Here is a 24000-nt window from a genome sequence, read left to right as displayed (position 1 = left end):
GAGATCTCTCTCTCTCTCTCTCTCTCTCTCTCTCTCTCTCTCTCTCTCTCTCCCCGTTTATCTATCTTCATGTTCTACCAGAAATGTGTGGGAAGGTGAGAGGTATGTCCTCATTTTCTAAAGTATCTTTTCTATTGGTGCTGGGGCATTAAGTGACCAGGTAAATTATTTAGAAACATAAACAAAACAAAAGTTAAAAGTTAAAATAAACTAAGTTCATGCTACTGGGTAAGAAAGGAGTTATTTTGTTGGGTGAAGAAAATGCTCTTGAACTAGATGGGGGTTGCATAGTAGTTGTATAACTTTGTGTATATACTAAAATAATCACTGCATTGTTTAGGGTGAGTGTTATGCTATGTGAATTGTATCTCAATTTAAAAAACATTACATATACAACATTTTTTCATATTCTTTTTTCTTTTTTTATTAATGGGTAATAAATGTTGGAAGCAGGGAAAAAGCAATGACAAAAGACTATTTGAGTATCTTTTTATTTGTGACATTTATTATTGGTATGTAGCTATCAAGTAAGATAAATGTATGTTATTGCTATCACTAATGCGACTGACTGCTTTTTAGACTCCCAACCAAAATTATTTATAATTGTGAAAAAAAGAATAGTACCTGTTTATTTTTGAAGTGCCTTGTTGTCCATAGCCACTGGAAGGCACTTTCTGGTAGAGTATCTGTCTGTTGGTCAAGTGAGTCTGAGGTTTTAGTCTGGGCATGATTGATTCAATATGATTATAGTTGAGGCATAAGACCTATAGGAAGAATACCTTATTAATAAGATGTTTAAATATGCATGCTGTATATATACATTAGAGATTATCAACATCCTAAAACCTATTATGATGGTATGGATAAAACCTGGATTATACAACATGATTTAATAATATATCAATGTTAAAATGGCATAAATTGTCTGGATTTGGCTTTGAATGTGTTTTTTATAATCTGACTTGTTAGGAAATTACAATATTTCAAACAAAATAATGGAGACCCCAGAAAGCTGCTCAACGTTCTCAATCTGCACCCTTGATATCTCCAAGCCTGATATAGATGAAACAATTCTTTATTTGCAAAGATCACCACTTCCCTATGTTTAAAAGACTTTTGTAGATGGCTCAGCCAAAGCTATAACACAGCTAAAGCTATAATACAGGAGGCAATAAGGCTGTTTTGAGAACCTCCGTGTTCTACAATTTCATTCCATACCCACACTGTAGAGACACCCTTCCATCCCATCTCCTACTGCAGAGTAAGATTTACTGCTTATAAGACAATCACATAAAACTGAGGTCAATCAAGATAATCTTGGAAAGTAATACTTTCTCTTGACTGATGAAAAAAACACTTTAGGAATAATTTCTGTTCTTTAATAACATAAAAATACATTTTACAAAAAATAAAAATACAAAATAAAGAAGATTACAACTTGCACTGAAAATCTTGAAAGAAAAAAATAAAATCTGTGAGTAAGTAACTCACCTTCACATTAGGCAGATAGATCAATCCACTGAATGAGGTAAGATTATTGTTTTGTAGATTCACATTACACACATTTCTAAATTGGTCAACTGGAATCAAATCCACAGTTCTGAATTTAGATAAATACAGTCATAACTTTAATAGGAAAATCATATAGGTGAATCATTCATATACAGTCCCAAAAACATTAAAAGAAAACCTCATCTGACAAGTGCTATGAAAAAAATTGCCTTAATGTAAAATATGTGGGTCAAATAATTGGATAAATACATGTTTTTTGGGGGGACATTTATGTAAGAAAATGACAGAATTTGAATGCTTTAAAACCCATGTCTATTACCACATAAACATAGCGCTATCACAAAAGAAACTTTTAAAATAAGCATCTCTATTTCTTTATAAATTTACATACATGTTCATGAAATTGTAGTGAAGTTGATATAGTAAATCAAAGATTTTCAGGTTATAATCTGCAGAGGATATATGTGAAACACATTATTTCTGAAATTTCAGGAAGAGTTTAGAGATGGGAAAGAAAAGTGGAAAGAAAGCAGGTGAGGTCTTTGAAAAAAGAGTTTTCTATGCAATCTCCTGAAAACTTTTATGGCATTCCACCCTGTAAGAATGCTTTGGTAGTTAAAAACAATGTTTGATTCCTAGTCCATGGCTTTCCTGGTCCTTTGAGTCATGATAGAGAAGAGTATAAAGCTAAATTATCTTACCCTAACTACTTTTTAAAACAAATCCTAAAACCTGTAGTTATAATTATGACATACTTTTGTCCTTTAATAAGTCATTCATTCAACATATTTTAATTAGTATTTTCTAAGTGCAGACAATGTATTTGGAAAAGCTATAACAAATATGAAAACATACTGTCTCTGTCCTCATGAAATGGGGTCCAGAAAATTAAAATTTAGAAAATGATATAATAGAGTTAGATGTAATGGAATATTAGGGAGAAAAAAACCTATCTGGGGAAGTCAGTAGTGACTTCACAGTGGAGAAAGACCTTAAAATGAGCCTTAGAGAATTTACAAGCATTTATCAGGCAAATTACTGAAAGATTTCCACCTAGTGGAATAAGCATAAGCAAAGGCAGAAACATGAAACAGTATCTTGTAATTAAGATTAAGAAACTAAAATATTTTAGAATTTCTGGAGTAAATAAAGAGTAATGGGCAGTAGAGGTAAGGGTTACAAGAGATAGAAACAGAAAGAGTCTTCTATGCCATACAAAGGGATTTTATGTTTACTGTAAGCAGTGGAAAGCCACTGAACAATGTTGAGAAGGGAAGTGATCTGATAAAACTTGCATCTTGGATGATGGTATGGATTTGCAGGAAAGGTTATATAAGATAAAATACCAAAACTATCATCAAGAGTTTCTAAAATAGTTCATTTCCCAACCTCGGCCAAAGGTGCTGACTATGGAAAGAAGAGGGAAATTATGAGACAAACTTATAATTATGGAGACTGTAGAGTGTGGTGATCAATTACTAATGGAGGACAAAGGAGAGAGAAATGACCTTTAGATTTTTGGCTCAGGGAACAACAGGTGGATACTGTCTTCTAGATGCTTTCTAAAAAGGAACTGAATTTTCAAGTAAAGAGCTAAGGTTTTGGCTAAATTTAAAGGATAATCATCATAAATTAAAACTATAGCTAAAGATCTCTGTCTGTGAAGAGTGCAGAGTAAGAAAAAGGAGAGAAAAGGATTTATTTGCCAGGAGGACAGTGAAAAGAAGAGCATCAGAAGAATGGTAGCAGTAGAAGTCAGATTTCACCGGGTTAAAGTCATATGTGAGGAGCAAACCTAGTACATTCTAATTTTAAAGTTTGGTGATTAGAGAAGAAAGAAATAGAAGGTCTTAGATTGCTGACATTTTAAATCATAGGGTGTGGTAATGCACTTCAACGAGTTGTGAAATTAGCATGAGATTTTGAAGTAGAGAAGATGATTTTCTGAATTATTGGTTATATTTCAATAATATGAATAAAAAACTTACTCAGATAATAATAATTGCATATTTAATTATGATATCAAGAAGTATGTAATAAAATGATTGCACCTGATGGATGATGAAGTCCAATTGAGTTCTTGCATTTGGGTGAAGTTTGAATGTCCTTGTCTTTCTGCAATCATGTCAGAAGTAAGTCTGCCACCAAACAAGTCTTTTGCACACTCAGTCTCTGGTGGTTCCTATATATAAGGACATTTAGAAAGTGGTGTCTTCTCTTACAGATGACTAAATGACATTAATTCTTTTTAGGTCAAAATGGAGGGGACTCATTTCTCCCTATACCTCCTACTAAATACAGCAAAAACTCCTATACGTTATTTATATAAAATAAATGTAAGGAGACTGAAAGGTGCAGAGAAGAAGGCAGACCAGCTAGGGACCTTGGGACCTGAGGAATGGGATGCTGTGGTGAGTCTGCTGGTCTATTGCTGTGATTTATCATAAGAAATATATATTTGGCCTTTATCCACTGTTCTGGCCTGGCCATATAGTTAGGCAGAAGAGCAATGGAAAACTGGCCTATTACAAGATGCCCATATGGGGCATGGCCCTATGGAAATTTGAGGAGTACATTAAAGTAGGACACATTGATGCCCATCAGTACTCTCTTCCAGGTTTGAAAGGTAATTGGATTTGACAAGCAGATATCCCCATATGCTCACTTAAAGTGGCCACCTGGGTTTGTGAAATAGGTGAATACTGGGAGTCTACAGCAGTGTGGAGATGGGCTTAATCTAGACATCTTTCTCTTGCACCCTCTGAGGCACAGAATACCAATAAGAACTGTTTTGTCTGCCAGCAAAAGGGACAGAGACTACAGATGCCCATGTGGCAGATTTCCCTGGCGGGAAGACCTTGAACAAACCTGGCAAGTCAGACTCATTCTGGTAGCCCTGCAGGGCTACAAAAGAGTCTTGACAGAAATAGGTACTGACTCTAGACTGGGTTTTGCTTACCCAGTGGTAAATGCAAATGCTCAGAGTGCTGCAAAAGAACAGAGACAGAAGATAGCATGCTAATTTAGACAGCTGACTATTCTTTCTTCAGACCAAGGAGCACACTTGACAGCTCATAATGTCCAACAGTGGCCAGTAAGATATCCTACTCAAGAGTAATAGCTTGATAGAGAATTGGAATGGGCAGTTAAAACCTCTGTTGTCTAAAGCGGGAAGATAAAAGCATGAATGGCTGGTTCACATGCCTTCATGAGAGTGCTCACACTCAGTGTGAACATGAGTGGGGCTAAAGGAATGTCCCCACTGGATAGATTTCTCTGTTTTTTTGGTGTCTCCGGGGAAGGGTGCTGGTATGATTATGCAGTTCTTGCTAAAGGAAGGTGATGCTTGTATACCACTTTCATTTTTATTCTTCCCCACATCACCTAAACTTTTGTTTCCTACCTGAGCAGGGACCATGGCTAGAGATGGATGATTCCTAAGCAAGAAACTATAACTATGATTTTAAACCTTATGTCAGAATTCTTAAGGGCCTGATGGGGATAGGTTTTGTCTTCACCCCATCTGGCAAAGTTGGGGTTAACAGTGAATGTTAGCTATATTATCTTGGGGGCAAAAATAGCTCACCTGCACCTGTATAATCTCACCCCATCTGACTGATGGGGAGGCACTTGCTAGACTAATATTATTGTCTGCAATCTAGACCAGCACCTTTGGAAAGGTGGAAATGTTTGGGTGTAAATGTAGAGAAGGAGAAATAGTAGTTATGGGCTAAGAAATTAATAAATAAGTTATATAATGAGGGAAATCCAATGTTACATTAACACTTCAAAAGAGGCTCAGAGAAAGAGATGATATTCTCTCTTTTTTTAAAATGTTTATTTATTTTGAGAGAGAGGGAGAGAGAGACAGTGTGTGAGCTGGGAAGGGGCAGAGAGAAAGGGAGAAGGAGAATCCCAAGCAGGCTCCATGCTATTAGCACAGAAGCTGATCCCACGAGCTGCAAGATCATGACCTGAGCCAAAATCGTAAGTCTGATGCTCAACCAACTGAGACACCCAGGTGCTCTGATATTGTCTCCTAATTAATTATATCAGATGCCTGAAAGGGGGAAGCTGTGTTTTCTACCACTCCTGCTTCTGGAATCTGAAAAGGTCTCTGATGGAAGCTTGCAAATCTCAGTGGCCTCACCCTGGGAGACATTTTCATATGGTTATGGATTGGATAATGACCGAATGAGATTATAGTAATATGGTAAAATTTTTAATTTTATGGTCATTTTGCTATAAAAGACTGATTAAAAAGCCAAGGAATGGACAATGATAATGTGATTTATAGTAACAAGTATAGGAGAGCCTTGGTGGCTCAGTCGGTTGAGTGTCCAACTCTTGGTTTTGGCTCAGGTCTTGATCTCAGAGTTTGTGGGATCAAGCCCTACTTGGGGCTCTGCACTGAGCATGGAGACTGCTTCGGATTCTTTCTCTCTCTCTCTCTTTCAAAATAAATATATCAACATTTAAAAATATATAATAACAAATATATATTTGGTCTTCATCCACTGTTCTAGGCAGACAGCTCCTTGTAATTTCCTATATAAGAAATATGGGGGCATTTTTTGCTATAATATTTGGTTTTCTGACATCAGTTCCTGAAATAGCTCCAGAGCCATAAAGGTGAAAGGAGTGTCTTGTTTCACCCACGAGCTCCTTTCAACCACACTTGAGTTCATGTTAAAGGGTATCTTATAGAAAGTCCCTAAGGATGGGGGCTGTTTGCCAGGGGAGCCAACTATAATTAGAGGGCTGGAACTTGCAGCCTCACTCCCTGACTTGTGGAGAAGGGAGAAGGACTAGAGGTTGAATCAGTCACCAATGGCCAATGACTTAATCAGCCATGCCTACATAGTAGAGCCTCCATAAAATCTCCAAAGGAGGGGCCTCAGAAAGTCCAGGTTAGTGAACACGTGGAGGTGCTGGAAAAGTGGTTTGCTCAGAGAGAGCATGGAAGCTCTCTGCCCCCTCCTATATACCTTGCCCTCTGCATCTCTTCTATCTGGTTGTCCCTGAGTTAATTCCTTTCATAATAAATCAGTTATCTAGTAAGCAGTTTTTTCCCTGAGTTCTGTGAGCTGCTGTAGCAAATTAATAAAAGCCAAGGAGGTGGTGATGGGAACCTCCTATTTATAGCCGGTTAGTCAGAAGCTTAGATGCCAGCGTGGACTTGTGATTGGTGTCTGAAGTGGGGGTAGGGACAGCACTGAGGGATTGAGCCCTTAGCTTGTGGGATCTGATCCTATCTTATGGTACATAGTGTCAGAATTCAGATAATTGCCTGTCTGTGGAAAACCCACACATTTGATTCAGAAGTGTTGTGAGTGTGGGAAAGTGTGAGAGTAAAAGAAACACAGACATGGGTTTTCCTTTACATCTGGGTTTTGTTTTTGCCTCTTATACACAAGACTAGGTGCTGGAGAAACCAGAAACCCAGAAATTCTAGCCAGAGAAAACAAAAATTCACATGAATGCCTGTTCTCTATAGTTGAATCTAGGAAAGGGGAAGCCTAACGAGCCAGAAAACTTTTAGACAAGAATGGGTCTACTCCAGCCAAACCGCATGGCATAAATTGTGGTCCATCAACACCTGTAAAAGCAGATGGGAGCACAGACTTCTACTCTTGCCCTAGTGTAATAAGGCACCTCTCTGTCATCCCCTTGCTAAGCGAGTGGGTTGGATCTTCATCCTCTCCCAGCAAATGCACCCCCACACAAGTGTTACTAGAGAATATTTGGGGAGCCTGTTCCACTTCCACACAGTAATAATGGCAGAGGATTTATGAGTCAGTGGAGGCCAATGGGGAGTGTGAGCTTAGCAGATAATAAAGCACCTACCTTCAGATTGTCAACAGAGGCCAAGTGGGGGAACTTGGACTTGTACCTTTCACCTGACAGCAACATCGCCTTCCTTACAGTTTACTAATAACACTGACATACCAGTTTTTCGTTCAAATATATTTGGCTTAAAAATACAACTGTATTTTTCTGGTAAATAGGAAGCTGTTTTTAGGCCCAAGATAATGGTAGAGCTCCAGAACAGATTTTTCTATCCTGTCCCTATACTCTTTATTTTTGTCAGGCATCGAATGCAATGGGTGCAAATGTAAGCAGTATCTTCCCTTTCCTGCCATCTCAAATTTTTAGAAAACATTTGGCTAAAGGAGAATATTTTAAAACCCAGATTAAAAATGTGCTTTAGAGACCTAAGTTTGGGTATCTACTAGTGATAAGGCAATGTTCAAAATGATGATGGCCTGTGGATATATACATGTACAGGCTGGACCAAATGCTGTGAGTCATAAAAACAACCTACAATGGAGATTCCATCCAAAGCTTTCAGTTCTGGAAGATGAAATATTACAAACAACCGGTAGTTTTCTTGATTCCATACAATAATGTTTCCATACATGTTGAGAATGACCAGGTTGCATAAACCCTGTGTAATAAAAACACATATATTTAAAGATACAGCTATGTATCTATGTATCTATCTACCACATACACATACATATCTATATAATATATATATTACTACAATAAGATTCTTCCCCTTAAGAGTTTAACTATCCTTGAATTTTAATATTTGAATTACTGTATCATTTCATAGTGATTACAGTACTTTTAAGTATATGTTTATTGCAAGAGTTATCCTTTCAGCCCAGTAAGTTCTAATTTTGTACAATATTTTGGTGGTATGTCTTATATGATCAGAATCTCTTTCTTTTAGGATATGGCTGCTAAATGTATTATCTATCAGTGGTAAAGTCTTGGAGGGAACTTTGCTAGGTTTAAAAAAATATACTTTGTTTATGGAAGAATGGCTTATTAAATAGTATGAATGTGTGCCTATAGATATAGTGGGAATGAAAAATACTGCCTTCTGATAAGGAATAAAACCCGTCTGCTTCTATATTCTGAGAGAATAGCAGAATTCATCTTAAGAGAAAATATGTTCTTTTAAAATTGTATTTAAAAAATTTTTTTAATATTTTTTATTTCTGAGAGAGAGAGACAGCATGAGTAGGGGTGGGTTAGAGGTAGAGGGAGACACCGAATCTGAAACAGGCTCCAGGCTCTGAGCTAGGTGTCAGCACAGAGCCTGATGCGGGGTTTGAACCCATGAACTGTGAGATCATGACCTGAGCCGAAGTTGGACACTTAACCGACTGAGCCACCCAGGCGCCCCAAGGGAAAATATGTTCTTATGAGAACATTTTGATGTGTCTTTGTTGTGCAGAAAGGGCCCAGAGTAGATGTGGTTGGGAGAGGTTAAGACAAGCCCAAGTAACACTATTCTGCATCACAATGTAAAATGGTCTATTTTGTTGCTGCTACCATTAATTAGGTTGCCTCTGCAGCTTTTGAAGAAGTAGTTATATTTGTGGAATGGGATGGGGAGAAGCCTGAAAGTAAGGAAAGATAGGAAACAGATATAAGTTTTTGGTAGGAGATAAAGTCCTAGTAATATAGTAATCAGCAGAAGGAAAAAGGCCATTGTGAGAGTCCCAGTGGTAGGAAATGGCCATTGAACTTTAGAAAGTTAAGTCACACAATGCATTTGAAGTGAATTCCTATCGTGCTGTAGTAAACCTCCATTTTATTCAAACATTCAATAAAGCCTTCAAAACTTCAGTTATACAGTAGCCTTAGACATTTCTTTGGGAGAATTAAAGAGGACAAAGCTGGGCAAAGTTGGCCAGAAAGAGCTGGGAGTTTCCAGTAAGAAGCAGTAAGTGAGAAGTTATCAAGAATTCTCTGAGAACAGGAAATGTTAAAAACTCTTACTCTCCAACTAGGTTGAGGAATCCTTGGACATACTGAGGAAGGCACTAGTTAGAAGGATGGGGCTTGGGTATTTTGTTTGAGTCCAAAAAAAAAAAAAAATTGCCCTAGTAGATTATCAATTTGGGGACTATATGGTTATATATATGTATGTTTTTATGTATGCATAAATTGAATGCAAATACATTTCACTAAACCTTGTTCTTGATTTTTATTTTCTTTACCTTTTTCTCTATATTTTCCAAATCCTATACACTGAACATACATTATGCTCATAATATAAAGAAACAATACATACTTTAAAAAACAAAAACATTACCACCAGAGATAGTCACCTTTAAATTATAGATCTCCTGATTGAGAGCAATATAGTTATTGCTTATGTATAATTCAATCAGAGTAAAAGCTTTTTGTAAACCACTCAATGAAGTAATTCTGTTGTTCTCAAGAGAAAGGGAGTGGAGATGAAGCATGTTATCAAAAATATGTTTTTCCAGACCATTGAGAAGGTTATTATTTATGCTGAGGCGGGTTAATTTAGTCAGCTTGGAAATGCCTAGAAAAGTAAGCAAATTCAAGAAATGATTCAGATAGCACTGAAAAGTTAGTTTAAAAATAACTGGCTGACCATTTTACTCTTTCTCTTTATAGACTCTATTGTATTAACTGTCATTGTTTTAACTTTTAAGAAGGATATATTGTGTATAAAGTCCCAGCTAATACATTAAATTCCAATTTTGGATTTCTATGTAGACTCAATCTTCCTAGGTATTAAGGGAAGGTATTACATAGGAAATATTGAATTTCACTTTCAAATAACCTTCAAATTATATAATTAAGATTTTCACCATCACAATAACACAAAGCTCAAAATCATCACTAGCTCCCCATTTTAAAACATTAAAGGTAAGGAAGCAGATACAACATTTTGGAAAGTATTCCTCATTGTGGTATCATTTGTATTAAAAAGAACCACTTGGCCGAATTCTACCTTTGCGTGCTTAAAACTACTTTAAGACAGAACTTGAGAAAATGCCACCTCTTACCACAATCTAACCCCTAAGTACGCTATGTATTGTAGGTATTTTGCAGGTAGGATAGTACAAGTTGAAAGATGAGAACTTTGGAGTCAGAGTTGGTTTCAAATGTATAACTACTAGATCTGGGTTCATAAGTATATTATGTAAAACTTTGTAACCTCTTTGCCTCATTTTCCTCATCCATAAAAACAACATACTGAAATCTACCTCTAAGGGGTTATGGAATTAAGTGGAATCGCATTTGAAAAACATCAGTTACAGCTTTTGGCAAATAATTGGTTCTCAGGGCATTTTATCCATGCTGGCCTTCACACCAGCCTTCATCATGGGACTATGCAATGCTGAGAGTGAATCAATTTAGGGCAAGTTAGGATAAAACTATCAGAGCAAAAACCCTTAGATGGATATTAAACTTACCTGTGTCTGGAAAAAGAAGAGAAATATTTGTTAAAGCTTAGTGAGGTAAAACTATCATCTCTGAAAAGTGGGTAATACGGAAAATATAGGTTGGAGGATTCTTCCCTTCAGTGAGCTAATGGGGAGGGGGGGCGGGAATAAAAAGGAAACTAGAAACGAGTTCTCAGTTACACATACAAAGCAAAACTAACCCCCTATTTTATGAGAATGGAAGAGACTAGTGATGGTTCTAAAGAGATATGTCTGAGCTAACCCCAGATTTACTGAATTGAAATCTATAAAGGAGAGGCCTGTGAATCTATATACTCAATAAGTATCCCAAGTGATTTTTATGATCAAGCAAGTTTTAGAAGCAGATTTTTAATAGTCATCAAAATGAAATATAATAACAGTTATACACACTGTTTTTAAGGATATCTAATATTTGCTTTTGCATATGTAATTTTTTGAAATAGAATTTTCTACCTTATGGAAAAGTACACACATGTGCTAAAAATAATCCAGCAATTCAAAAGTGAGTAAAGTATAAAGGAAGTCTCCTTTCTAGCCATGTTTCCAATTCTTACCTTTGCTCCTTGACAAGGACATCCTTGTTAGCAAAATGTACACCCAGAAATATTCTATGTCCAGATAAATGTATTTGTGTGTATTTGTGTGTGTGTGTGTGTGTGTGTGTGTGTATGCCCGTATACCTGACATTAGTAAAGCTGCTTCATTGTACTTTATATGGATCCCTATAAAAGGTCATAGAGTACATTTGATCATTTTCAACTTCTGGTGAGTAGTTTTCATTTTTGTTGAAGTCTTTGAATTTCCAAATGTAATCTTAATTTCATACTTTGAAAAATCAACTGGGCTGCTTTATCTTTTTCAAAAACACCGCATTCATTCACTTTCCCCACTCAGATATTAATTACTGCTTAGTTTGTAATGTGCTAGATTTGGAAAAAGGTGGTCAACACTGGCATAGAGGAGAGAAGAAGGAAGTCAGAGCTAAAAGTCAGCAAGCTGGGCTCATTACATACAGCGACTGGTCACAGATCCCACTAGTAGGTGTTTGGAACACTCTGCCCCAAACCTTCTTGGAACTTCTCTAGACATCTTTCTCCTCAAAATTCTGTCTTCCATTTTATTCCTTTTTGGCTCTTGTTAATTAAACATTCATATTTTAAGATTTTAAAATTCTTAGATACCTTCTATCTTTGAGATACAATTTCCATCTAATGTGAGTTCTTCCAAGTTAACACAGGATTCCAAGCCTTCCATTTTAGTGATATTATTGTTGCTGAATGATGCCCATTTCAAATTTTCCAATTTTTCTAAATTTGTGATTTCAAAAAGATGTTGCCCATCTAAATTTAAAGCAGTTATCTGTAGAATAATTCACATTTTATGTTACTTCTGAATCAGTATCAATAAACTCAATGTTACAAAAAGGCTAATGAAATCACTCAAATGTGGTAAGTAACAGCAAAGGAAATCCTTCAGAGGCTCAGGGGCACCTGGGTGGTTCAGTCCATTAAGCGTCTGACTTTTGCTCAGGTCATGATCTCATGGTTCCTGAGTTCGAGCCCTGCATTGGAGTCTGCATTGCTTGAGATTCACTTTCTCTCTCTCTCCCCCTGCTCTGACCCTTCCCTGCTCACTCTTTCTCACTCAAAATAAATAAACTTAAAAAAAAAAAGAAAAGAATTCCTTCAGGAACTAAAGACATTGTGAAGCTTACAAAAGGATAAAATTTGATAAGATTATAACCCAAAGAGGGATTTATATGGCTTTATGGACACTGCGCTGTGCCAGATTCCCACTGCAGTGAAAGAGTTGTCCCAGCTGCTGGGAGTGATGTGGGCAGAAAGATTTCGTCTGTCAGCTCCTTCAGGGACAGCCTCAGCTGCAGAGCTGCCTTGCCCAAGGCCACGCTCCTTTCCAGGTTGGCCCAAATCCAATGATGGAGGGATATAAAGACCTGCCCATCTCAGCAGGACTTGGGACAAATTTAAAGGGCCATTCTAATTCCAAAACTCGCTGTGGGCTCAGTCAGAGCTGTCACTGGACATACATCACAGCTAAATGTGTCTTTATATTTGGTAATAAAATAATGCCATTGATATCTTCCATTTTCAAGGGTCATCTTCTCTTAACCCAGTCTCAGTCTTTGGCAAGAGGCATAAGGGTGCTCAGTGCAGCCAAAAGAAGCTGTGGGAGCTCTATAACCCGCTCTCTTATCCTTGGCTGAACTGTGACCAGGTCCCCTAGTGTCATGCCAGGATTCTTGATTTCCTTTACCTTGTCACCCAAACTTTTTGCTTGATCTCTCGTTCTGTGCTTTAAAGTTTGCTTGCTTATTTTGAATCATTATCCAAATCTACCCTTCGGTCTTGTAGTGTACATTTACCCTAAATCTCCAGTTCTTTGGTGTCCACCATTAAGGCCTAGTCCCCACGACATTATCACTCATGATTTGACCTCCTTGTTTAATTTTAATTTGGCTCTTCCAGTTTTCTGCTCCTTACCTGTCTGTGTGTCCTCTTTAAGATACATGGACCCAAGGTGATTAAAAATCAATTGAAATTAAGCTTTCATATTAGTTAAATAGAATTCATTTTTACCTTCAAGTACCAGCTTCCATTTAGATGTAAATGTGGCTCCACCTTTGGAATCTGTGTCAGAATTTTGGCAGAAGACCATATACTAAGTATTCGTGGTCTCTCCTCTTTCGTACTAGAATGCCCTAAGAGTGATAACTAATAAAATAAAAACCACATCATGAATAAGGGAAATGGAATATAGAGGTTCATTTATATATAGTTAAAAGTACCTTCTCCTAGATGAGTGGCCCAATGAATAATTTTAAAATATGACATTTTCTTTCCCTTAAAATGCTCTCAATATCTTGATATATTTCACTCTTTTTGTTTTAGCAGACCATTACAAAGTAATAGTTATAAAACTATGAAAATATTGCTGTAATACAAACACCCATCTAATCCATTCATTAAACAAGTTTCAGAGCTAGAGTATTTTTCCCACCCTGGAAACTCCCTGTGCGCCCCATCCTAATCCTTTTCCTATCCTTCCCCTCCAGAGCCGTCACTCACCTCATGTGAATCAATCAATGCTCAGTGATCTCAACTTTTGTATCTACCATTCATTTGCTTTCTTTATAGACCTATGTTTGTGTCTATAAAAAATATACCATTTAGTCTTACGCTTATTAGAACCTTCTGTAAACTGAATATATAAATGTATTCTTCTATGACTTGCTTTTTTGCTTAACATTGTGTTCATGACATTTCATCTAGGCTGCTGCATGTAGCTGCTGTACAGTATTTCCTTACCAAGATGTTCCCATCAATGAACACTGGGGCTGATTGCAGTTTTTCACATTGCAATGTGAAAGATTCTTGACTCTTGCTGCTTCTGTGCAAGAGTTTCTTTGGAGTATACACACTTGCTGGGGAATAGGGTTAACTCTATAATCAGCTCTACTAGATAATGCCAAATTGTTTTCCAAAGTGGTTATACCAGTTGTAACTTTTCAATTTTTTGCTAAAGCTTGATATTGTCAGGCTTTAAAACTTTTGCCAATTGGTGGCTGTAAATCTGTATATCTTGCACTTTTAATGTTCATTTCCTTGAATACTAATGTGATGGAGCATCTTTTCCTGGAACAGATGAATAACTTATAAAGTAGACAAATCCAGTCTTTTATATATATGCTCTTGGTTTCTTGTGTAATAAATTGAAGGTCATAATGATAATCTCTGCTCTTTGCTTCTAAAACATTTTTGATTTTGACTTTGACAATGAAGTCTTAATGCACTTGTCCTAGTGCCTTTTATTGACTAGCCTCCTTGATCTGTAAAGGTAGTTCTGTAATGTACCAAGTTTCCATGTATGTATGTGTATATATTTGGTCTTTATATTCTGTGCTATAGGCCTGTGCCAACTCTACATTGTCTTAAATGATTTTAGTAAGTTTTGATTTCTGGTAGGATAAATCCCCAACTCTTCTTAAAGAGTTAATTACATTTTTGTCAATAAAAAGTTTCTTCCCTTCATTGTGAATGGATCCAAAATTAAACATTCCATTAAGGAATAAACATTCAAATGTCTCACAAGAAGCACATAGCTAGAGAACGAGAGTAAAGATGTTTAGGATGCAGTTACTTTGGCCAAAGTACAGCATTCTTAATCTGGATAATATGGGCATTCCCTGCCCAAGTTCATTAGTTATGTTTTATGTTTTTTCAGCCAGTTAATGTCAATACTAGGTAGGTAATTCACTAAATGCTTTATTAAGGCCTCTAAGCTTACTTTATCCACAGAAAGTTGCTTGTTTTCATGTAGGCTCTAGAAAGGACTCTGGTGAGTGTTCAAGTTGACTAGGAAAAAAAAAAAACAATTGCCCTAGAGGCATTTTTGAGGTAGTATGCAGGGTGAAAAGCCAAACAACCAGTTGGTATTTAAATGAGATACATTTAAACAGGAAAAAAAGTTCAAGTAATATGGTTGTTATATATTGATTTTTATTAGCATGCTAAAAGAGGATCCAAAATCTTAAAAACAATGCAAGATATGGAAAATATAACTTGTAAATTCTAAACAGCACAAGGGATATTAAACAGTGAAATCCAACCTGCGTAATCTTTGTTCCAGTAATAAATTTCATTGCTGCTATTGCTTCTTCTTCAGAAATGAGGAGTCCATCTAAATGGGTGAGAGTCTTTAATCTGCCAATTACACTCAGCCTTAATGTGGCTGGCTTAGGAAAAATAACAAAAAGTTAATTTTTACAAAATATTACATATGTTACGGCATGGAAAGGAGTGTGCTTCTTCATTCCTTCCCATATAATTCAAAGTTATGCATCTCCCACTCTCTTATATATACTTAAAAATAAGGGTTTCACTTAGTTATTCAATAGCTGAAATTAAATTATTTTAAAAAACTAATCTGTTTGAAGCCAGATGACTCTACTCTTATGAAGGAGTGGAAGTCCTATAAGCTGTTGAAAAGTGTGGTGAAAAGTGCTCAGAGAACAACGGCAGTGCCTCCTATTCTTCTAGATCAGGGGTTAGTCAGCTCCTGTGCAAGTCTCTATAGATCTTTAGCCCTTGACATCTAGTTTGGCAATGGGAAGAAAGCTGTACCATGACCAGACACACTCTCTGTCTGCTTTGGCAAAAGAAAACTAACCTTCAATTTTCCTGAGTAAAAAAGTAATACAACAATGTAAACATAGTAATGTGGCCAATTTAACAGAACCAATCATTAGACTCTTTTTAAAATATTGAACCCACTCATATTCATTTTTGAAAAGCAAGGAAAAGATGTTTCTTGGCTTGAGGCTTATTTTCAATACTTGGAGATACTCTTCAATATAATCGTTGAATACTGAAATTTCTTAGCACAAATCTCGGTAATTTTATGACGAGGAAAAATTTCTTTTTATAGCAGAGCATAAGTCTCTGTATGCAGGTTCATCAGGGGAAGTAACAAATTTATCCCTCCCTCTCATAGTCTGTTTTCCTCACTGTATTCTATTATTCTTGGTCCCATGCTTCATTGTAACAGGTTCTAGCACTCTGAACGATATAATCCCTCCCACAGTTTGCAAGTAGCAATGGTATCTAACACTCTTAAAGCCACAATACTCTCAAACTATTAGAGCTCATAAAAAAATCTTTACTTATAGTAACATTAAATTCATTTGATCATTATGCTAAATTCAACTTATGAAATACTTAAAAGAATTCTAGTAAAACAAAGATAGGTTGCCTATTTTTGGCTAATACTGAATAGTAGTGAGAAAATGGCTTTGAAATAAAAATGATTCTTTGCTTTTTTATAAATACATCTGCTGCATACCTTTTGCCACGGATTATGTCTAATATCGAGAGTAAGAAGGCTTGTGGTGTGTTTGCATAATATATTTATTTCATCACCAGACTTTTTCAATTGATTCCAACTCAAGTCTAAGTGCTTGAGTTTCATCAGACCTCTAAATCCCTCCAGGGTTATCACATGGTTATGGCTTGCATCCAAATATTCAAGGTTACACTGCAATACATACAAATAGAAGTGGTGCTAAAAAGGGTCACAGTTTCTATTTACAGAGTTCTTGTCTTTATGATTCACTAAATATTTACATGCTTTTTGGTAATTCTTACAGAAAACCTACACAGTAGATATATTGCAATTATGGTATCAACATATATATTCTTCCAAAGAGCTACAGGTCTTTTATTTGTAGTTCTCAATCCTCACTTCACCCTTGTAACATAGCGAGGCAGTATTTGTTTACCTAGAAAAGAAGGTGAAGAGTAACTGATGGGATAATTTGTCCCTCAAAACAAGGAATTACACTTTTTACTTTCTGGGCTTCTGGTTTATACCATTGAACCCATCGCCTGGTTAAAAAAAGTTCACCTCTAGAGGTAGAAATTTCAGCTCTGGTCCTGATCTCACAGTTTGTGAATTCGAGCCCTGCGTCAGCTCCGCCTTTAGTGTGGAGCCTGCTTGGGATTCTCTCTCTCACTCTCTTTCTGCCTCTCCCTTGCTTGCTCTCTCTTTCTCAAAATGAATAAATAAGCTTTAAAAAAAAAAAAGAGAAATAGCCACTGAAAAACATTGTGTTTCAATTAGATGCACACATAGTCTTACACAAAACAGATTGTATTATAGCAAAATTTGTATACCTTTAACATTCATGCGTCATTAAATATTCTTTAAAATGGTTTTCATGATTGTATAATATTCCAATAAGTGAATAATTAGGATTATTTTAAACATATTACTATGAACATTTATGTGGCTTTTAATTTTTGGCAACACTGCAACTAACATCCATGATCATGATCCTTTAACTGAGACTTTCATATTTTGTCCATTAAAGATTAAAAACAAATATTAATGTTTATTTATTTTTGAGAGAGAGAGACAGAGCACAAGCTGGGGAGGAGCAGAGAGAGGGAGACACAGAACAGAAGCAGGTTCCAGGTTCTGAGCTGTCAGCACAGAGAGCCTGACACTGGGCTCAAGCCCACAAACCGTGAGATCATGACCTGAGCTGAAGTCGGATGCTTAACCAACTGAGCCACCCAGGTGCCCCAAGAAGAGATTTTTTAAAATGGGATTATTATTTTGGACTTCTATATTGTTAAGATATTTTATAAATACTGGCAAATAATTTTCAAGGATGTTTGTACTAGTTTTTTCTTCCAACAGTAGAATATGGGAATGTTCATTTTATTAGATACCCACCAATTCATCTGCCTTATTTTAATTTACATTACTTATTGCCAATAAAGTTGAACATCATTCCATATGTTTTGTATTAGCCATTTTTAAATTTTGTTTTTTGTTTCTTGTATTTCCTGTCTTTAGCCATTTATCTATTCAGATATTCATCTAGTTATTTGTAAGAAGTCTTTAAGACTTCAATTTGTTATTTTTATTTGTTGCAAATGAAATTTTCTTTTAAGGTATGTACTAATTCAGACATAGAACAAAGAAGAGATTAAGGACTTTAAGAAGATATTTTGCAACATATTTTTAAAAATAAAAAGTAATATTACTATAGGTTAAAAATGAGCTTGATTTCTTTGTAGGTAATTCAAACAACTATTTGAATTTGGCACAGAATTAGTCACTGCTATATAAAGCATAATTCATATTGTTGGAAAAGCACTTACTATAGTGGTTCAGGTTGCAAGAGTTGAATGTACAAATCATTAAGATCTTTAAAAAATCCCTGGAAACCAAATAGTGTTACTGACTTTTTATTCTCCTAAGTAAGTGTAGTAAAACAAACGAACATGCAATCATTTGCTATTGCAATTTCTTGAACAGTATTAAGGACATAACCTTAGAACAGTCTTTTTGGCTTTATAAAAATTTACTACATGGGCTGTCTTTTCCCAATTTCATCATAAAAGTGGTAAAACCTTGTCTCAAATTCTAGCACTTACATGCAGACCAGTATTTGGGAACCATACATCATAAAAAGATAACTGTCTTTTTTCCTTGAAAACGGGGATAGGATCTTCATTTTTGTAATCTCAAGATATAAAATGACTCTATGAACTCATAGATACTCAGTATTTTCAATTTTGTGGAAGAGTTTTTTGTCTTAATATTTCTGATGCTCCAGTTTAAATCCTTCTTAAATTACAGTACAGCACAGTCAATTTACAAAGATTAAAATCCACAACACCTTCTTTAACTATTCTTAGGGATAATGGTTCACTCTATAAATATAAATTAGCTCTCTCTAGACATCAAGAACACTTTAACAATAAATTTTTCATTGGAAAAGATAATACAGAAGTATTGCTGTATTCTGTATAAAAAATTAGGCACATAATCTAGATTAAGATTGCAAATAGCCATATATATGGTGGAGCTAGTTTCAGAGAAACAAATTTGTTCTTATTGCTTTTTCTCAGATACTCTTTTCCTGATAGTTCAGGTGAGCGAATGACAAACATGCAGCTTAGGAATTTTTAATTTATCTTGTATGGATGTCTTGTTTAGACTTCTAAAAATGCTATAAAAACCATATAGTGCATATATTTTTTGATCATTAACGAAGCCTGAGTCTTCCATTATATAAACAGTGTTAGGTTGGGTATTTTGATTTACAAGCAAGGCCAGGATGATGAACATTTAGGAACAATATGTTTACTTTCTGCAACCTAGTAGAAGCAGCTTGTAGCATGCAAGGCAGGTATGGAAAACTTCCATGTTAGAGACATGCTTAAGGGAAATAATAGTAAAAGTGAGATGTCTCAAAGGCAAATTAAAAAAACGTACAAGACAATAAGAATGAAGGTGAGGGGCGCCTGGGTGGCTTAGTCAGTAGAGCATCTGACTTCGCTCAGGTCATGAGCTTACAGTTCTTGAGTTCGAGCCCCATGTTGGGCTCTGTGCTAACAGCTTAGAGCCTGGAGCCTACTTTGGATTCTATGTCTCTCTATCTCTGTCCCTCCCCCATGCATGTTCTGCCTCTCTCAAGAATAAATAAACATTAAAGATATTAAAATAAGAATGAAGGTGAGTGATTAAACTAGATCAGAACCTTTTGTAACGCCAAGATAAACATAAATCATATTAAACACACATATAAAACTCATCACTGAAGAATAAAGAGGTGGAAGCAGCATAAGTTTTCAATCTCTCTGAATCCCCACATATAAAACAGAATAAATGGATAAAACCCAAATTCCATGGACAACATTTATAATATAATATAATATTCCAACTAATAAATGAAAAAGAAATGATAGAATAAGAATATTGCCATTTTGTCATCACTGATGAATTAATGGATATAGGCATTAATAATGACTACCAGCATTGAGTCAACCAGACATTATTCGATTCCTACAGTCTTGCCAGAGGAATAGAACTTGAGTCAAATCCAATCTCTGGATGTAGTTGCCAATTTGCAGAAAATATGAAGGGTGGAGGGCATGTAGGATTGTATCATAAGCAAATCAGCAGGGTCCAAACTGTGGGACACTCTTAGGATTGGAAGGTCAAGTATCTCTACAGATAAACTATGGGGAATGGAAAAGGAAAGAAGGAATTATACGAGAAACTATAAATTAAAAAAGACTTCAGCAATTTTTAGAGTGGCAAAAACAATTGTACTAGGTTTGGGATGCACATTTGGGTGATGGAACTATGGGGGGAATGCAGGGAGAGGATTACTGGAAAGGTCAGATAATGATTTCTTAAGAGATAGGGCATATATAGAAGGGACTTATGTTGTAGGTTCCAAAGTTCTATTCCTTGACCTGGGCGCTAGTTACAAGCACATTCACCTTGTAATAATTTTACTAAGCCACATGCTTGAAGTATGTAGTTTTCTGTTTCTGGGTGGGTTTTTTTTTTTGTTTATTTATTATTACTTATTTTGAGAGAGAAAGCCAAAGAGAGAGCAGGCATGTGGGGGAGAGGCAGAGGGATAGGGAGAAAGACAGAATCCTAAGCAGGCTCCACACTGTCAGCATGGAGCCTGATGCAGGGCTTGAACCCATAAACCGTGAGATCATGACCTGAGCCGAAATTAAGTGTCAGATGCTTAACCAACCGAGCTACCCATGTGCCCTTGTATCTGTTTTATTTTATATTAATAAGGTGAAAAAAAGACATGCACAGATTATCTCCTCTCTCTGATCACCCCCCTACCATTCCTGTAGTCATTTTTCAAGACACAGTTATATATCAGACACTGGCTATTTGAGAGGTGTCTCTCTCTCTCTCTCTCTCTCTCTCTCTCTCTCTCTCTCTTTGCTAATCTTAAAATTTGAAAATACCACTTAGGCATATCTGTTCAGTTCTCTTATCTATAAAATAGCCACCGTAGTATTAACCTAATAAGTAGGCTGTGAAACTATGATGTTGAAAGATAATTTTCTATCTAAGAACCACAAAACTATATTGCAAAATACATGTTGGGCAGCTGGCTAAGAACTCACTATCTAAGTGCCTTGCATGACTTAAAAGTTTACTCATCAAATTTTGTGCCTGAGCAAAATTATTATGGCTGTTATGACCTCTGGAACTATTGGCAAATCATCAGAAAAAAAGTTAATAAAAAATGCCGACAATTTACATCTTGGGACCTCTATTAAACTACCTTCTTTTTTTAATGTTTATTTTTGAGAGAGAGATAGACAGGGAGACACAGAATCTGGAGCAGACTCCAGGCTCTGAGCTGTCAGCACAGAGCCCGATGCGGGGCTCGACCTTACAAACCCTGAAATCATGACCTGAGCGGAAGTCAGGCGTTTAACTGACTGAGCCACGCAGGCGCCCCTGTCTTCTTTAATTAGCTGTATATCGAATCCAGACTATCAGGGATTCTATTAAAAAGGACCTCGGGTTACCAAAGGAAACAAGACAGGGGGTTTAGTACTCAAACTTAAGGTCAGTTAGCAAAGTCAGATTTCCTACCAGAGCAGGAGAAGCAGCAATGCAAGGGCTTTGATACGGTTGAAAGCAGGTAGGGAATGAAGAAGAGCTGAGGAGGAGGATGATGTATTCTGAAAAGGTATGTCAGTGACCTGGGATCCAGGGAATCAGGGGATACTGGGTTGGAATTCTAGAGCCACATAGGTGATTATTTTTGTTATATGATATATAACAAAGAAAACAAATGCCAGACAAAATGCTTAACTATGTGTACATGTGCATCACTGTATTTGTCCTATGATCTGTGAAAGAGTGAACACAAGCTCAAGAAGGTCCATGGAGATGACATTCAGGTAGAAAGAACAAGGCAGAAAGAAAGAGAAATAACAAAATGAAAAATGAACAAATGGGAAGAATTGACAGCCTTCGATATGAAGTAGTAAACTACAAAATGAAGAAATAAGGACTCAGGAGCAGAAAAATAAGAATGAGAAAACACTGGAAATGACAATTTCCAAAAGACATTTTAAAAACAAGTCTGGGGTAGTTTTAATAAATTCATTTGGTTTGCAAATGGGATCTGAATCTAAGACCTATTTTAGACAAGGCAACATATCATTATGTATGTTTGTTTATACTTTGAGCTGTATAATCCTGAATATGGTATATTTGAGGTCATAATTACAAAATAATTTATTAAATTAATAATTTTATTCTACTTAAGTAATTTCAAAAGGGCAGTTCTTACCAAGTGATATACATCATCTAAACAGGTAAATTCATTAAAGCTGATAGTAAGTTTTCGAAGTTCTGTTAACTTGGAGAGATCTCTCAATTTACTCAAGCTGTTTCCATGTAGATTCAGACTCTGAAATAAAATGAAATGTACAATAAAAAAATAAGGCAGATTACATTCTATATCATAGTTATTTAAATAACATTGAGAGAGAGCCAATAAGAAATATATCTAATGTATGATTTTAAAAGATATACTTTATAATAGCATCACTAGGCCCTGTTATTGATTAATTTGATTTTCCACTTGAGTCTAAAAATTCTTTTTTTGGGGGGGTGGGGGGAAGAGAGGAAGAGCATATGTGCGCATGAGTTGGGGGAGGGGCAGAGAGAGAGAATCTTTTTTTTTTTTACAAATAGTTTATTGTCAAATTAGTTTCCACATAACACTCAGTGCTCATCCCCACAAGTGTCCTCCTCCATGCCCATCCCTCCTCCCCCCCACATCCATCAGTCCTCAGTTTTTGTCAGCATTCAAGAGTCGAGAGAGAGAGAATCTTAAGCAGGCTCTGTGCCCAGCATGGAGCCCAACTTTGGGCTCAATCTCACGACCGTGAAATCATGACCTGAGCTGAAATCAAGAATCAGGCACTTAACTGACTTAAAAATTCTTTCTAGAAAATAGCTAAATACATTGTTAAGATATTTATTAAGGCACTTTATTTCTTAGGCTAGCCAGTGAATAATATAGGCCCTAAAGATTTTGGGTATTGGCTTGGATACCTCACAAGAGAGAAGATGACAAGAAAATACATTGGTTGGAAAAAACCGTATGAAGGCACAGGACTAAGGAAGAAAGGCTGAGGATGCTAACATAGGAGGATACTCAAAAGGAGGAGGCTGGAAAGGGTTTCCATATCAGAGTTTGGCCTAGACTTTCCCTGTCCATTTGATCCTGGGCTAAACAAAAATGAGTGTTATTACAGGGTTTTTTTTTTTATATTTAGGGGATACCCTGATGTCTACATATTTTTCTGTCTTTACCCTACACCACTGTGAATGGTATCAAGTGAAGATTGTATCTTCATATGTTTTAATTATAAACATATTATGGCATAAGAAAAATGTTTTAATGTAATTTAATATAAAAATGTTTTAATATAATTAAAATGTTTTAATATTCACAACAAATCAGTATTATGATAAAATCAACATCTATTTCCCAACTCTCTTTACTTACCACCACCATTTTATACCCTATTATACTGTGGATATAACCAAATTCTTGGCAGGGAGAAACATCAATGTCAAATAGTTGTCAAAACTTAGTTAAAATTGTTAAGAAGGGTCAATTTATGCAGAGTAGCTTATTCTAGAGGTCACATTTCTGTATCACCCATGATACATTCTACAGATACATTACACTAACATGTGCAGACTGAATTCATTATTTTCCATATGCATCTGCTTGGTAGTCTATTTTTTCAATCCTGATTAAGAGTTTCACTATCTATCAAACAGTAATTGTTAACCACCCCTTTTTCCTCTTTTCCATATACATTTGATTCTAGAAATTTTC

General features: G+C 36.0%; 1 protein-coding gene across 1 annotated transcript in view; it reads right to left on the bottom strand.

Moving 5' to 3' along the window:
* Positions 1–24000, bottom strand: part of LRRC9 (leucine rich repeat containing 9) — a 118212-nt gene that overhangs the window by 35191 nt on the left and 59021 nt on the right. Inside the window, exons 17-26 of the mRNA XM_039240754.1 lie at positions 22435–22554; positions 16635–16826; positions 15403–15528; positions 13373–13507; positions 11957–12134; positions 9642–9862; positions 7838–7960; positions 3564–3694; positions 1492–1600; positions 625–764 (exon numbers count right to left, since the gene is read on the bottom strand). Coding sequence (XP_039096685.1) covers positions 625–764; positions 1492–1600; positions 3564–3694; positions 7838–7960; positions 9642–9862; positions 11957–12134; positions 13373–13507; positions 15403–15528; positions 16635–16826; positions 22435–22554 — 1475 coding nt within the window. The remainder of the gene's footprint in view (positions 1–624; positions 765–1491; positions 1601–3563; positions 3695–7837; positions 7961–9641; positions 9863–11956; positions 12135–13372; positions 13508–15402; positions 15529–16634; positions 16827–22434; positions 22555–24000) is intronic.

This window comes from Hyaena hyaena, unplaced genomic scaffold (genome assembly GCF_003009895.1).
Source record: "Hyaena hyaena isolate Hyena2069 unplaced genomic scaffold, ASM300989v1 scaffold_181, whole genome shotgun sequence".
Lineage (NCBI taxonomy): Eukaryota > Metazoa > Chordata > Mammalia > Carnivora > Hyaenidae > Hyaena > Hyaena hyaena.
The sequence above is the reverse complement of the archived record's forward strand: the minus strand, read 5'-3'. Positions and strand labels throughout refer to the sequence as shown.